This window comes from Leopardus geoffroyi, chromosome D3 (genome assembly GCF_018350155.1).
Source record: "Leopardus geoffroyi isolate Oge1 chromosome D3, O.geoffroyi_Oge1_pat1.0, whole genome shotgun sequence".
Taxonomy (NCBI): Eukaryota; Metazoa; Chordata; class Mammalia; order Carnivora; family Felidae; genus Leopardus; species Leopardus geoffroyi.
Window position 1 is genome coordinate 45,628,460 of NC_059339.1, and position 16,741 is coordinate 45,645,200.

At 47.7% G+C, this 16,741-nt stretch overlaps 1 protein-coding gene across 3 annotated transcripts in view; it reads left to right on the forward strand.

The window, feature by feature from the left end:
* The window catches only part of CABLES1 (Cdk5 and Abl enzyme substrate 1), a 114,056-nt gene that overhangs the window by 55,646 nt on the left and 41,669 nt on the right, over positions 1–16,741 (forward strand). For 2 of the 3 annotated variants that reach the window (XM_045459489.1, XM_045459491.1), the window contains one exon: positions 16,394–16,471. The exons of the other annotated variant lie outside the window; for it this stretch is intronic. In XM_045459489.1, coding sequence (XP_045315445.1) covers positions 16,394–16,471 — 78 coding nt within the window. The remainder of the gene's footprint in view (positions 1–16,393; positions 16,472–16,741) is intronic. 3 annotated transcript variants of the gene reach the window in all.

Here is a 16,741-nt window from a genome sequence, read left to right on the forward strand (position 1 = left end):
GAGCTGTTGTGGGGCCACAGGCCGTGGTCTGTGCCACGGCCGGTTGTATCTGCCCAGGTAAGAGCTGCTTTTCCTGTGCCAGAGGAAGATGAAAGGGCTGCAAGTGCTCTCCCTCCTTCCTCTGTGTTTTTAGCAAGGGTGTATCGACCTTAGATGGATGAAAGAAAGAACTGGAGAGGACACTAAGAAGATAATACGGTTTCTGAGGTGACAGAAGGAAATTGTGGTCAAGAGCTGATGAATAGGAGGATGTGACCAGCCTTTTGAGAAAGGAAAGGAGAGTTGCGCCCCCCCCCCCCAACCCTTGGGCAGCAGGCATGAGATCGTCCTGGCAGAGGGACATGTGGATGAGCTCTGGTCCAGCAGTGGTGGAGAGGAGGGATCCTGGTCATGCTCTTGGAAGAGAGGACTACTGCATCAGCAGGGGTCTCTGAATCTCCCACCTTCCACGTACTGAGGCGCATGCACAACACCACACCAGAGGGTGCATTCCTGCAGTGAGGATCGAACTCAGGTTTCTTGCCTGTGTTGGGAGGAATGAGGCTTTACAGAGAAGGCTGGAGGTGTTCATTAAAGAGCTTGGAGGGCTGTACAGAAAATGGAATGGCCTCAGTACTGGTATCCTGACTCCTCTTTAACTGGGGAAAGAGACTGAGAAGGGGCCTGCAGAGTCCCCAGGCCCAGTCCTGCAGCAGTTCCCACTCATGGTTGTGCCAGCTCCCAAGTCACCTTGTGACCACTGACTAGCACAGACCAGCCTGTCAAGACTGCACCCGCATCTGGGGTCCATTTGCTGCTCTGGAACTGAAGACCTCGGTGTTGAGGCTGCTCTGTCCCCAAGCCCACTGACCGTGAGACTGAGGCACCAGTATCGATTGGGGGTTTGGGCTCAAAGCTCAGCAAGGACCAGTGCGGCTGACCCCGGGAGAGGAGAGCATCTGTTGTGAGACTCAGTGCCCAACCTGTGAGTGTGAAGCACAACTTAAGATGAGAAGGAGAAAAAAATCAGAAAAACTGAGAACCAAGTATGATAAAAGACCATACTTGCATCCAGCCCAAGTGGGTATAAAATGATCAGTAATATCAAAGGTAACCACTTAGAAACAAACTTTGGGGTCTCGGCCAGCCTCGTGTTCTCCCACTTCTCTCTGTGACATTAGAGGAATCTCTACTGATGTGTGAAGCAGAGGTGAGCACCTTCAATGGAAGATGTGGTTCTGATGGAGGATGGAATCTGCTTTAATGAAAAACTACCTTCACCTTCTTCAGAATCAGTGGATTCTGTGTGACAGGCCTTGGGCACCTGCTGGAAGGCTTTGTGTGTGGATAAAGCACAGAGCACCAAGCTCAGGGTGTTTGGGGGTCATGTTGCAGACCCTTAAGCAAGGTGGGGCTGCAAGGGATGGAGCCTAGGCATAGGTTACAGACCCAGTGATGGAAGCTTCAGCTCTGCCTTTGGGACCACATGCCATCATGAGTTCTTTACCAGCCCTGCATGGTGCTTCAGCTCCTGGCAGCTAGGGGAAGTGGTGAAGGGAGCTGCTGTGCTCTGGTTTCACTTCTGTTCTAACACAAAGACAGGTTGGTGATGGGAAAGTTGTGTCGGACTTGATGTTTGTGAAAAGAAGCAGTGCTTGGCTGGGTTTTAGAAAGATAGGTCTCAGAAAATTCAGACTACGAAGTCGATTCTGGTGGCTGCAACCACATGTCCAAAGGGATTATAAAGTATGAGTATCATAAAGTGATAATGGGTAACATTTATGGAGTGTTTACTGGGTACCAGGCTCTAAGTACTTTATTTCATTAACTCAACTCAGGAGGTGTTTGTGGAGTGAGTGGACAGAGGTTTCAAAGGACTTTCAGTCTTCAGAACTATGTATTTTGAGGAATGGAAAGAATTTAGAAACACAGATAATCCTTGAAACAATCTTATGAGGAAGGTATTGCTGTTGCGTTAAGTAGAATGATGCCTGCCAGAGATGTCCATATCGTAACCCTGTAAATATGCTGGTTACATGGCAAGGGGCGGGGGGGCTGAGGTCTCTGACCAGCTGCCCTTAAAATAACAGGATTATCTTGGATTATCTGGGTTTGCCCAAAGTAATCACTGGGTTCTTAAAGGCAGTAGAGGGAGGCAGGAGAGTCAGTGTCAGAGTGATGTGAGAAAGACTTAACTGGCCATGGCTGGCTTTGAAGATGGAGAAAGGGGCCAGAAGCCAAGGAATATGGCGGCCCCTAGAACCTGGAAAAGGCAAGAAAACAGGTACTTTTTTGAGCCTTCCTTCAGTGGGAACTGGCTCTAACCCCTCTGTGTTGGCACCACGAGACCCGTTTCAGAGTTGTTACCACCAGAGTCATAATAACTCCTTTGTTTTAAGCCACTGACTTTGTGATAATTTGTTACTGCAGCCATAGGAAACGAAAACGCTCATCATCCCAGTTAACAAGGGAGGAAGCTGGAGTGCATGGCTGGAAAGTAGGGGGTGGAATCCACATCCAGGCATCGGATTTTAAAACTCATTCTCCTAATAAGGGAAAGGTGGGCGATCAAAATCCAAATATAAGACAGCATGTCATGGTGAAATTTGAGAAAACTGTTGAATTCTAATTTTTAAAATCCATTAGCTAAAGACTAAAGACTAATAAAAGAATGGCTTAAGAAAACTTATAAGAATAGTATGAAGGGCCCTAAAGTCCATAGTGAAGGAAAGACTGATGAAAGAAAAATTGGCATCCTCACACGTAGCTGGTGGGAATGTAAAAGCCACTACGGAAGACAGTTTGGCAGTTCCTCAAGAAGTTAAACATAAAATTACCTTATGACCCAGCAATTCTTCTACCAGGTTAATGCCTAAAAGAATTCAAAAGAGGAACTCAAACGCATAGCTGTATGCCCATGGTCATAGCATAGCAACATCATTTACAACAGCCCAAAGGTGGAAACAACCTCAGTGTCCATGAACAGATAAGCAGATAAACAAAATATGGTATGTTCATACAAAGGAATATTATTCAGCCGTAATAAGGAATGAAGTGCTGATACATGCTATGATATGTATAAGCCCTGAAAACATTATGCTGACCAAAATAAGACACAAAAGGTAAATAGTGTATGATTCCATTTATACAGAATATCCAGAATAGGTAAATTTATAGACAGTAGCAGATGAACAGTTACCAGGGACTGGGTGAAGGGACACAGAGTTGCTGTTTGGGGCAATGGGAAGGTTTTGGAAATAGTGGTGATGATGGCACAGTATTGTGCATGTAATTAATGATGCTAGATTGTACACCGAAAAATGGTCAAATGTATATTACATACAAATATAATGTATTTTGTGCCAATAAAAGAAAATGCCAGCTAGCTATGGTCCTTTTAAAACCATATTCAAAAGAGGGAGGGGAGGGTTGGTAAACTTCTTGGGGCTAATGGTACAAGGACAGAGCAAACGTCCACTACTGGCTGTTTTAGCTTCAAGTACAACTGTGAAGTACAGACTCTAAACAGAGCAGTGTTCTCGGAGCAGTGTTCTCAGCATACTGGAGGCACTCAGGAAACAGATATCATTTATTGTGAAAGAAGCAAATGGAGAAGCCTTACATTTTAAGTGAGTTCTAGTCTTTGGGACTAGATCCCAGGAAATGGAAAGAATTCAGAAACACAGATGATCTTTAAAATGCCATGGAGAATAAAAGAAGTTCTAAGTCGAATGGCAGCCAGATGTTGCCTTCAAAAAGTCAAAAAGAGACTAAGGTGGTAGCAGAGGGTGAGTTCTAATAATCGCAGGCTAGCAAGCAAGCCTAGAGCGGATTGCGAGCAAAGCTCTGGAAGGGACTGGGAAGCAGATGGTTTTCAGAAGTCAGCATGACTTCACTGAGAAAAAGTCATGCTAAGTTAACGTCATCTCTGTATTGATGGAATAACTAGGGTAGTAAATGAGAAGACTGCCATAGACATGACATTTCTTGATCTCGGAGAAATGTTAGACTGTTCGTCATTATCACACATGCCAGCGTTTGCTAGGTGATTGTGAAGCTGGAGAACCTGCAGGCAGCGGGAAGTTGTTAGCCGGCTCTAGTCAGCCTGAAGGGAGGTTGAAGAAGAATAGCACATGGTATTCCCTCGAGCGTATTGCCTCCTCTGCAGAGGGAAGGCCAGTACGCCTCAAACGGAAAGACCAAAGGCAGGAAGAGAAGGAGAATGTGTTACAGATGAGGACCACAGTCCCACAATCGCTGGAAATGCTAGGCCCAGCTCACCGAGATTAAACTCAGCAGGGATAATAAACGCAGTCGAGGTAGATGATCATTTACAGTACAGGATAAAGGCTTTTCACGAGTTTGTGTGAAAGATCTTGTGGAATTTAGATAGACCGTGTTTTCCAGAGAGCCTAGCAGTGTGTTGGAACTACAGAGTGAGCTAATTAACTTGTCCTAATGGAGGGAAATGTATCGCTTTCGCACCCAGCCTGGGTCAGTCCCATCTGCCATGTTGCGATCAGCCTGAGTGCCCTGTTTTAGAACACTGGATTTGTATTGGGATGGCCTCACTGCAGCGGACTAGGATTTCCTAAGCCCCTTCTTTACGGAAGGATGGATGATTATGTGTATCGAATGGGAACAGCCAGGTTGTCCATCTCGTTTCAGTGAACTGCCTTATGTATAAACAGCCGTTTTGGGGGAAGGAGACATGTGCATCCAGACAGAAGGTGCCGATAGAGTAGTTCCTTAACTACACAGAATGCAGAGTGATACCCGTAGAGGTACTGGCCTGCCCTGTGCTGGGACTGTTTCAAGTGATGGGATGTATCTGTAAATGAAGCAGACAAAGATCCTGCTTTAAGGACTTACTGGCTAGCTGGGGAGGCAGCCAAGAAAACCTGTCCTGTCAGAGATGGGACAGATGTGCTGTTGAGGAAAGCTGAAGTAGCTGAGGGGTTGGGGGTGTGGAGACAGGGCGTGTGGTGGGCCAAGGCTTCACTGATGAGGAGACTTTTAAGCAGAGGTCTGAAGGAGGTGAGGGAGCCAACCCTGTGCCGTCCCCGCCAGTGGGGAAGGACATGGAAGGTGGGTGGGACGGCAACTGCAGAGTCACTAAGGCTGGAACATTCACTGACGAGTGTGTCTGAGGAACTTTAGGAAAGCTGGTGTCGGTGGAGTAGAGAGAGGGAGAGAGGAGGAGATGAACCCTGAGAAGTCCTGCAGGATAGATCGTGATGATGTCTGCTTTTATTGTCAGCAAGATGAGAGCCATGGAGGGTGCCGAGCAGAGAGGACCAGTGTGGTCTGACTTGCATTTGAACAGGAGCTTAACCAACCATCAAGGGCAAGCATTGCAGGACCTTTTTGGTAACCTTATTCTTACAGAAAATCAAGGGATGTGTATATTGTGTATTGTCTTTTAAAAGAGACAAGTTTTTTTAAAGTTTTTTAAGATTTATATATTTTTGATAGCATGAGCAGGGGAGGGGCAGAGAGGGAGACACAGAACCCAAAGCAGGCTCCAGGCTCTAAGCTATCAGCAATGAGCCCTGTGTGGGGCTCAAACCACAAGATCATGACCTGAGCCGAAGTCAGACGCTTAACCAACCGAGCCACCCGGGTGCCCCTGATAATGAAGTTTAAAAATGACTTGAGTGGTGCCTGGGTGCCTTGGTTGGGTGTCCAACTCTTGATTTTAGCTCAGGTCATGATCTCATGGCTCACAGGATCAAGCCTGCTTGGGATTCTCTCTCTTCCTCTTTATCTGCTCTTCCCCTACTCATTCTGTCTCAAAATAAACAAACTTCTAAAAATGACTTGAGGTCTCTAGAAAGTTGTTACAAATATATGAGCAAACCCCTCTGTCACAAAAGAGAGGTGACCAGTGATCCACAGTGATCCCATGCCAGAGTGTCTGGAACAGGCCCCCCGAAAATCCTGTGAAGGAGGGTGGTTGGCAAGCGGGATCTGCTGCTGAGTAGAGAAAAGCCAGGTACCCTTCCATTTCCTCTGCATCTGTGCCACGAGCCCCACTGTCTGCTGGCGACAAGAGGTTAAACACAAGTGAAGACAAACCTCGTCCTCAGGGATAAGATACACCTTTGAAAATGACCAACATTACAAGGCCAGCTAGTACGAGTGGAGAGCTGATTGCTGGTGAGGTAGAACTGGGCCATCGGAATGGAAAGTGGAGCCTCTAAGCCTGAAGATCAAAGACTAGCAGGTGGCCTAGTGACCTTTCAGGAATGTCTTAGTGACCCTCATGGTCCTATTAGGAAAGGACCTTTTCTCCTGGTGCTTCCAGTTCCCGAGCCACAAACATTTGTCTTTGAGAATGATAGGAGACAAGAGCCGTCATTTCAGATGGGTGACCCCCCTCCCTCAGGCGTATAGCCATTATTTGGCACTGTTTGGAAGTTATCTGGTTTTCAGACGTCTGGCTGCCAAGTACACTGGAAGTGCCCACCTCCCGGGTCTGCTTTGAGAACCATTTCACTCAGAACAGGCAGAGAAATGTTCTTTGCCGTGACTGACTGGGCTGTCTCCTCCTTTGGGAGGAATTTTCAAAGAGGTTTAAAAGGGTTTGAAAATGACAAAGAAGTGAGCTAGACCATTGCATCTTTAAAGTGTGGACTCAGTAGGAAGGAAAAAATATAAAAGATTTCGGCGCCCTTTATCTGCTTTCCAAAGTCAGTTGGTAAAAGTATGGTAACTGAAGTCAGGTTGCAGCCTTTCCTTTTTATACTGAAAATTTTGGAGGGAGGGCAGGGGACGGGTAATAACTAAATTAAGAGCTTGCCTGTGATCTCATCAGTCCCAATCTGTCAGCCTAGTTTAGTTTGAAAAACGAGTTGGAGGAAATGGCACATCTCAAAAAAAATAAAACCCCTAGTTAAGTTGTGGACTGGCCTTCTTGAAAGTGGAAAAATGGCATTGCCTTTTCTCCCTCAAATGAATGCATCTGACTTGGTAGATGGTGAGCCTCTTCTGTGAGGCTCCGTGCAACATCTGCCCTTCCCAAACAGGCTTTTCCCATCAAAGAACTCTTGTTGCTCCTTACAAAACCAGAACCCGCCATTCCCCAGTAGCACTGGCTGGCGCAGAGGCATCCTTATTTGTATTCATCTGTCTGTAACCAGCCGACAGCGCAACCTCAGGCCTGGGGGCTACGAGCAGACAGACTGAAGAAGCCTTCGGCAATCCCCAAGCCTCCCTTAGATTCGGCCCGAAATGGCCCCCAGGATCACCCTCCGGTGTGCTGACCCAGTGGCTTTCCTTTGCACCTTCCCTGGTGCTGCGAGTGGCAGGAGCGGGGGAGGAGCTGGGCACGTAGACCACCCGCCAGGGATGCTTGTGCCTTGAGGTGCGCACCACATGCTAGCTTCTGTTATTTGTGTCTAAGAAACAGGGAGGTTATACTGGGACTCTGCACCAAGCTTTGCAGGGATTAACTGTCAGTGCTTCGCACGCACAGATGTGTTCAAAGTGTACAAGCACTTGTTGCTTTTCAACCGGTTTGATTTACAGGAAGTAAAATGAGCCACAGAGAAAGAGTTTGGGAGTTGGGCAGAACCTTCTCTTGGTGGTTCTGCTTCAATTCTCCGCTTGGTGAGAGGGCTTGGGGGCCCCGGGGGAGACCAGATCATGGTCCCCACCAGTGGTATGCGGCAATTGGAGGAGAAAACCATAATGCAGATGGCTTCCGGCCAGGGCCCGCGACACAGCTACCAGTGCTATGCTGGAAGTGCAGGAGAGCAGGTAGCAGAGGGCTCCAGGGCTCGAGGGGAGACTTCCTTAAACTCGCGCTCGGCTTGTTTTCCTCCCATCCCCCTGTTAGTGAATTCTTAGGCCGAGTCCCAACCCCAGTACTTCAGAATGTGATCTTATTTGGAAATAGAGTTGTTGCAGATGTAATTAGTTGAGATTGTACCAGAGCAAGGTAGGCCCATAATCTTAATATTGGTGCCCTTGTTAAAAGGGGGAAATCTGGAGACAGACCTGCACACAAGGAGAATGCCGTGTGTTATATTGCTGCCTGCTGAGGCACTGCCAGAAGCTGGCAGAGAGGCCTGGAGCAGACCCTTCTTTGGTGCCTTCATCAGAGGGAGCACGGCCTGGTGGACACCTTGGACTGGGACTCTGGGCCTCCCGGAGCAAGAGACCACCGGTTCTGGTGTGTAAGCCATTCAGCACGTGGCCCCTTGTTACGGCAGCCCCTGCAGACACACTCCCTTTCTTGCTCGCGTGGCTGTTAGGAGCTCCACTGCCTGTCCTGTTGTGGGGATCTCACCTAGCCACAGTTTCGGTCATGGTCACTGTCACCGTCACGGTCACCAGTCACCATCTTAACCACCCCCAGGCTTCTTGTGCCTCGGGACCCACTGCCTCCCCAGTTTGGGAAGCCTTTCAGGAGCTGGCCTGCAACCTTAACCTGTTTCTGCTCCTCCTCTACTGCCAAGCCACCATCCAGCTATGCAGAATTATTTACAGTAGTTGCATGGTTATGAGAAGAGTTTAGTGATCCATGGAAGAAATAGCCACAGAAATTACACATGGAGCTGAAATATTGTGCTTTAACTTAAAGCATATTGGTGGTCATCCGTTCAGCAGGTTTCTTGTTTTGTTTGTTTTATTGAGGACATTTTATTTTTTGAAGTTTATTTTATTTTGAGAGAAAGTGCAAGAGGGGGGAGGGGCAGAGAGGGGGAGAGAAAATCCCAATCGTGGGGCTCGAACTCCTAAAACTGTGAGATCGTGACCTGAGCTGAGATCAAGAGTCAGATACTTAACTGACTGTGCCACTCTGGTGCCCCATTCAGCAGGTTTTTTGATGCCAAAAAAAGGTTTTTCTTTGCTTTTGGGCCCATGGATCAGACTCTGTCTCTGGCATCAAAGCCACATATCGTTATTCCCACCTATTGCTGCCATGTCCAGATTGGATTTATTTTATTATTTAAAAGATTTTATTTATTTTTAAGATTATTATGTTTTTAAGCAATCTCTGCACCCAACGTGGGGCTTGAACTCCTGACCCCAAGATCAGGAGTCACATACTCTTCCGACAAAACCAGCCAGGCACCCCCAGATTAGACTTCTTTAAAGTGACCCAAGAGGGGCGCCTGGGTGGCTCAGTCGGTTGAGCGTCTGACTTTGGCTCAGGTCATGATCTCACAGTCTGTGAGTTCGAGCCCCGCATCGGGCTCTGTGCTGATGGCTCAGCCCGGAGCCTGCTTCGGATTCTGTGTCTCCCTTCCTCTCTGCCCCTCCCCTGCTCAGGCTCTGTCTCTCTCTGTCTCAAAAATAAATAAAAACATTAAGAAAAAATAAATAAATAAAGTGACCCAAGAATCTAAGTGCAAAATCCAATTGGATATTCAGTGTTTTCCTAATCTTTCTAGTAACCCCCCCCCCCCCCCCAGTTTTTTCAGTGACTTGCCTTGCTTGAATATGTTTTAAAGCACTTGGTGTTTTTACAGCATTATCTCCTTTTCCCCTTCACATTTGATCAGTTTGTGTAGCTTTTGTTGAACAGATACAAGTAACAAGCACAACTGGAGTAAACAGGTTGGGGATGTGCATAATTAACGCTTCGTAAGTAAACAACTCAGAGTGTATATTCTAGAGAACAAGCCTCCCCACCTGAGCTTTGAGTGTGTGGTGAGTGTTGGTCAGAGTGACTCACCCTGGTGGTTCAGGCACATGGAGGTCAGCAGAGTTTTCTTGCACACTGCGTTCCTCAAGAGGCCTTCTGCTCTTTCTCCTCCCAGCATTGACTTAGGCAGTCCCTCCGCCAGTTTATCTTCTCCTTGCCCCTTATCCCTTAGGTCTTAACTTTGGTGTCACTTCTTCCAGGAAGCCCACTTTGCCTCCTTCAGGCCAGGTTACCGGTCCCTCAGATAACAACCTCTACTTCTCAGTCAGGGCACTCCCACCCCTGTGTAAATGTACCTCCTACCCAACTGGAAGCTTTGTGAGCAGGGAGCTCTTGGCTTTGTCAGTTCCGATCCCCAAGGTCTGGCAGAGTAAGTGCTCAGAAAGTATCTGTGGAAGGGAGAGAGGAGCGGAAGAGCACACACAGCTATTTCTCGGGAGCCCTCCACCACTCCTGTTCTGTGGGATAAAGTGTGCCCCCTGAGCCGGCAGTGAGGGGCTGTGCTCGGGTACTAGCAGTGTTGGCAGTCCCGGGGGGCTGCGAAGATTGGGGCGGTGTGAGCAGTCGTGAGAAGGAGATGCACACATCCATTGATGAGAATCTCACCAGCTTGTATTTGCAGGCTACTGAGCGGAGACCCTCAGGTGCTTTCTGCTGTCTAATCCATGCCAGCCCTGGGGCCTCCAGTTCCTTCACCCCGACCAGCTGGGGGCCTGACACATCATTGTGACCACCATGTTTCCCTTCATCTGGTGCTCTGTATTTCCTCTTCTCACCTCTTGGAACCCCACTGCTCCTCCATGGCCTGCCCTGCCCCTGGTCTCAGCCCTGCCTCGTGCTCAGGCTTCTAAGTCCCTCCTCTCCACAGGCTCGCTCCTTCCTTCCTTCCTTCCTTCCTTCCTTCCTTCCTTCCTTCCTTCATTCCTCCCTCCCTCCCTCCCTCCCTCCCTCCCTCCCTCCCTCCCTTCCTTCCTTCCTTCCTTCCTTCCTTCCTTCCTTCCTTCCTTCCTCTGACTCCCAGAATTGGGAGATTGCTTTTCTTACATTTCAGGATGGAAGAGACAGATCTCTTTGTGAAGAAAGGGCTTGGAATTCTGCAGGTTGTCTGCTCTTTGCCCTCCTCCCAAGCTCAGCACATGCCGCGGTTAGGGGCCTGTTCCTAAGGAGGAAAAGCATCGCCCCCACCCATGGCTAATGAGAGTTTAAATAGAGGAAACAGAACGTTTTGGTTTTGTTTTAATTTTCATTCAAGTATGTAATCAGCCCTTCAGAAAGAGAGAGAGGGGTGTCAAGCCCCCCCCCCCCAGCTTGTAACATAGCACTGTGGGAGGAGGAAGCAGCTGGGTGGGGGGGAGCGGGGGCTGGGAAGAGAAAGTGCCTGGCAGGCTCTAGTTCTCTGATTTCACAAAACTCATTTGTTTTCTGGTATCAGTCTTCACAGCTTTACCTTCTCTGTGCACCAGCAAACGTGCACGGGCGCAGGGAAGACGGCCGAGCGGGAGATGGGTGGCACTGCGCAGCCATGGGAATAACGTGACTGCACACCAGCTGTGTTCACTTTCCAGGGCTGCCAGACTGGGTGGCTTAAAACAGCAAAAATGTGTGCTCTCGCAGCTCCGGAGGCCACGAGTCCACAATTAAGGTGTCAGCAGGGCCGTGTGCCCTCTGAAGGCTCTTAGGGAAGTGTCACCTCTCGCCCATTCTGGCTCCTGAGGGTGGCCGGCAATCCCAGGCGGGGCATCTTTGGCTTTTGGCTGCGCCACTCCAGTCCCTGCCTCCATTGTCACGTGGCCTTCTTTCCTCTGTGTGTACAGGAGGGTCCCCCAATGTCTGTCCTGATTAAATCCAGCCATTGGTTCTAACGCCCACCCTAGTTCAGGATGACCTCATCCCAACTTGATGACATCTGCAAAGTTCAAGGTGCCACGGACTTCAACATGTTAGGATTTCAGCGTGTCTTTTTAGGGAACACAGTTCAACCGCTGACCCCAGCATTTAAAAGTGTGTTCTTTCTCTTTCTGGTCGTGTAGGGCATGAGCTACAGAACTAGGGAATGTGGTATTCACTTGTCCCCAGTACCTAAAGTGTCACCCTGGGCTGTGTTCATGCTCATCCACCATTGTTGCGAGTGTGATTTTCTTTAACTTTAGAGTAAACGTTAGTTGCTTGTTTTATGTCCTTAAGAGCATATTTCTGCTATAATGGAATATTCCACCTGGGAGAGAGTGAACTTTCTTACAGCCAACAGAGATGCCCCAGGATTCTGGAAATAGAACAAAAAGCCAGTTTTTGGCATAAGAGGGGATATTTGAGGGTCCAGGATATCATGAAATATTCCCTGGTCAGACATTGCTGGCTCCAGTCTAAAGGGTCGAGAGTGGATGTAATGACCGTGGTCTGTGGTGCTCTGTTAGCCATGGGGCCCGTTGTGTATCTCCTGGCTATTTGGAACACTCCAATATCTCAGAGGCGGTGTGTGCCTTTGGAAGCTTTGTGGCCTGAAGCCCTGGTTTCCTCATACCAGAAACACTTTCCTAAGCAAGGAAATGAAGTTTTATGAAGAAGAAAGACGGTGCTCTTCATGCTTCCTGGAAGGGTTTGGAAAATGTTGTCTATCCAGAAGCAGCTCTCCCCATGTGGGCTGCAGCCCTAGGAGATTTTCCCTTTGTTGTTTTATTTTGTTTTTTTTTTTGTCTTTTTTTTTTTTTTTCTTCTTTGGCAGATGTTTGTATGGAAATGTGATCTTTAATTCCTTAAAGACCTATCCTTCTGGAGTTAATTCCTCTTTTGAAGTTACAATCTTTTGTGTAATGCTTTCTGGTCATTTTGACTCCAAGTAAAGTGTTAAATGTTACAGAAAGGAAAACTATGTGGACTTTCTGCATGCAATTTGGGCATCCAAGAAAATAACTGTATCGGTTGGAGGCCAAGACATGGAGGTGGCCAATTTCCGAAGCCCACTGGAAATGGAGTTTGGCTGTCTTCTTTCATTCTTGACAACTGCCATCTGATTGAATTCTTCCACAAATACAGAAGCACTTTAAGAAGGCAAATAAATCTGATTTTCTTCTTGGACATCACCATGATGATGGAGATTTCCCCAGTACTCACAGAGAGGAAAGCTGCAAATTCACAGGAACACTCCAGCTTTGGGGCATAGCACTTGGTTACGAGGGGCCTGCCTTTAGGTTTACACTGCTCAGAGTTGCTCTTGGAGGAGACAGAAGGCGAGAGCTTGCCACTTGTTATTTGCCTGCTCTGGCTAAGGCTGAAGCCCCTCCTGGATTCAGAGCTACTTCAGGAAACACGTTGGATGCGTACCTGGGAACTCTGTCAGCTCTTTCGAACTCCCCAGGAACAGCCACAAACTTGTGCAGAGCTGCTGTGTGGGTCTCTGCTCTGTATTCCTCCTGTGAACCCTGCATAAAGCGGAAGTCAACAGGATGGTTCAACCCCAAAAAGGAAGGGAAGTGCCCAAAGATTCAGTGGTCTTTATTTTTCTCCTCCCCACTCCAGCTGCTTGAGAATGGTTAACTGTGAAAGGACCAACCCTACTGGATTGCTGGAAAACGTTCCATATTCATAGTTGCTAAACCTGACCTATGTGTTAGAATAACATGTTTTTCTGAATGAGACTCAGGCTGTCAGCCTCTCCTAGACCTAAATGGTGAGGACCACACAGATGAGCACTCATTTAGCAGAACTCTAATGCTGCCTGTTTGCTAATAGACACATTGTGGTTGGGACTTTGGAAAGAATATTTAATTTCACATGCATTTATGTTCTCTCATTTTCTCGTTCTATTAAAAATGTCCAAACAAATTCAGTGTGTGGGAAGGAACCGTACGTTAGCACAAAGTAATGAAGAAAATGAACTAACACTATGCCAGTTGAGTTTGCTCAACACATTCCTTCCTCTGTTGCAGAAGACATGGATGTTGAGCACCACCAGGAATGGGCAGTTCCAGGCTTTTCTCTTGGGTGGATGGCCGGGGATGGTGGGGGTTGTGTGAAGAACCTCTTTCTGTCTGGAAAAGGGCCCAGGCTGAGCAGATCAGGAGAGTAAGGCATCGGTGGTGCTGGCAACTCATATCTGGGCTGTTGTGATGGGTCACCCTCTGGCCCCACCCATCCCTAGCCTGGTGACCTGAGGCCAGGCTGGAAAGCCACCCTAGAAAATGTGGATGAAGGCAGACTTCTTGGGTCTAGGAAGTCCATGAATACCCCGTCAAACCTACAGGAGCAGACTCTTCTAGTAAGTCTTAGAGAAGGGCAAAGCATCAAGGCACATAGTGGCAAAGAGCATGGCTTCAGATCCCCAATGGGTCTCACCTGCTAGTGTGTCACTGTTGGCACGTCATTTACTTGCTCTCTTCATTTGAAGCATTTAGAATGGGGCATCTAATGGATACTTAGTAAGTTTTAACTATTATTATGTCTGCTGAAATAAATGGACACAGGCATTACAGCGTCAGGATCTGTCTCTGGTCTCCCCGAGTAAGAGCCCAAGGAGCCTGGTTGGTGTTTCGCAAGGTGGTGTGCTCACAATTTATTTACCTCTTGGCCTTTGACGCCTTGGTGGTCCACTCTGTGACACTTCTGTTCTGGCAGCAGTGACAGGGTTTGGGTCCGTGGTATCTGACGAGAAACCTCTCCCTTGAGAGGAAAAAGACCCCCCTGTGAGTGTTACGTGTAGGTTGTTAGATGGGCCACATGTGTCATCCCTCAGCTGTCCTGGGAGTACACCTTTCACATCTTGCAGGCCTGTGTTTTTGTTTTTGTTTTTTTTTAATGTTTATTTTTGAGAGACAGAGACAGAGCATGAGCGGGGTAGGGGCAGAGAGAGAGGGAGACACAGAATCCAAAGCCCGCCCCAGGCTCTGAGCCATCAGCACAGAGCCCGACGTGGGGCTCGAACCCACGAACTGTGAGATCACGACCTGAGCCAAAGTTGGATGCTCAACCGACTGAACCACCCAGGTGCCCCGTGGGCCTGTGTGTTTTAGCAGAGAGCTCTGAAGAGATTCAGAATCCAGGGTGAAACCTCCCTCAACCCAAGAAGGCGGTCCCCAGTAAAATCAGTTAATATTTATCGAGTGTGCATTATTTGCCAGGCACTGTTCTGAGGGCTTTCCCAGGATAGATTCATTTACTCTTTACAGCATTCCAATAGGCTAGTTAGCAGTTTTATCCTGTCATTTTAGTTGAGGAAACTGAGGCTCAGAAGAGTTTGTCAGTGGTCCAAAGTCACGCAAAGGTGGCACAGCTGTTTGCAGCTGGGACTGTTGCTTCCACCCCCTTAACTATGTCAGATGAATCCCCATCGGATGAACAGAAGCCGTGGTCCTGCCTTCCCGGGGACGGACACTCAGGTGCTGTTCTGAAGCACAGCACTGCCCACACTGTTGATGGAGGGGCTGCCATGTATTCAGCCTCTGGATGCCCCTTCTAGAAGAAGAGGGAGGCAGTGGTGAGCAGCCCTCTGTGATCGGTGCACTCCTGGCAGTGGAAATCCGGAGCCAGCAACGGCACCAAAAAGGGAATGAGTAACTCGAGTAACTCAGTGAAGGGAGAGAAAATGCTTCCTGGGGCGGTGACTTCTGAGCTAGGTTTTGAAGACTACGTAGGAGTTCACTAAGCCTACCAAGTTGGGCATAGCGGGCAGAAGAAATAGCATGCAAAGGACAGGGGTATGAAACAGCAGCGGTCTTTTAAAGGTGGGGGACAGCAAGTCCTTTAGGATGGGTGGATGATGAAGTGCCAAAGGGATGTCATGTTTGTTGAGACCAGAGAGGCAGAAAGAGCCAGAAGACAGAGGGCCTGCTCTGCCATGCTAGGGAACCCGACTTTATGCTAGGCAGGTCGACAGTTTAATATCACAGTTTTAAAACAAGGGCAGAATCTCCAAACCTTGATACAGTTAGTAGTAGTCGTTTCTCTGGTTGTATCATCATGATTATTGAAGGAAAAGATTACAAAAGTCAGTAAGTTCCGTATCTGATGTTTGTTGCAATTGTGTTAAAGAACGTTAGTTTTTTTTAACATCCTCCACTTGTTTCTCATTTTTTTAATCAGCAGTTGTCTTTGGCAAAAGTTATTTTCATATGCTAGGATAAGTACTTTTTTGAGGTTTTTTTCCTAATATTTTCCTAAGCGGCCTTTGATTGCGTAAGAGCATCATGCAGAACTGTTTCCAGTAGTTTCTTTATAGCAGGAATGGAAGATAAGACTGATTATGTAATTGTTCCCTTAATTTATCCTCAGAACCTAACATGCTGCCAGCACATAAAAAACCTGACGATCGTAATGGTATCTGAATGTCTCTCTTGCTCACGGTTTCTGGCACTAGTGCTCTTGCATTGTTCACTGCAGAGTAGACAAGGGTGGTTTAAATGCGGCATGACTGTTGGCAGCACTGGGCCCCCAGACTCATGGCTCTGTCTGCTCTGTCTTGCCGTGCAGCCCCCAGCCAGGAGCTCTCAGCAGAGAAATGATGCGTGTGTGTGCCTTAGAGACTCTCGCCCGTGTCACACACGCTAACCTTCGGATGAGGAGAAAGCCATGTACTTGTGCTGTGCTGAGGTTGCATTTTGCAAGGAGCACAGAACACCATCTGCCAGAGGAGGCGGCAGGAGTGTGCAAATATTGCTGTGAATTCCATGAATGCTTAATTGCTATGGTTTTTTTTTTTAATTTAAGAGTGTTCGCATTTAGTTTGTTTGTTTGTTGTTTGTTCTTTTTTTTATTTTTATTTTTTAGAATAGTCCTTATCAGTGGCAGAAGATCCTTCTGTAGTATATTTTCAGTGCTGCCCTATCGTGACAGTGCCCAAGCAGGGTATGTATATGCATGCTTGCTTTATAGTTCTCTGGGTGAAAAGTTGTGACACCTTGTGCATAATGTGGCTACCCTTTCCATTCAAAGAACTTGCCTTGCCTTTGACACTGCAAATTCAGGACTTGTAAACTTGAAAGAAAAAAAAGCTCCACTTTCTTTTCAACCAGAAAGCTTCCTTGTTATTTGTGTGCATGCGTGTGTGTGTGTGTGTGTGTGTGTGCGCGCGTGCGCCCGTGCCAGTCCTCTCCATATTGCCTGCTGTTTCTAAAT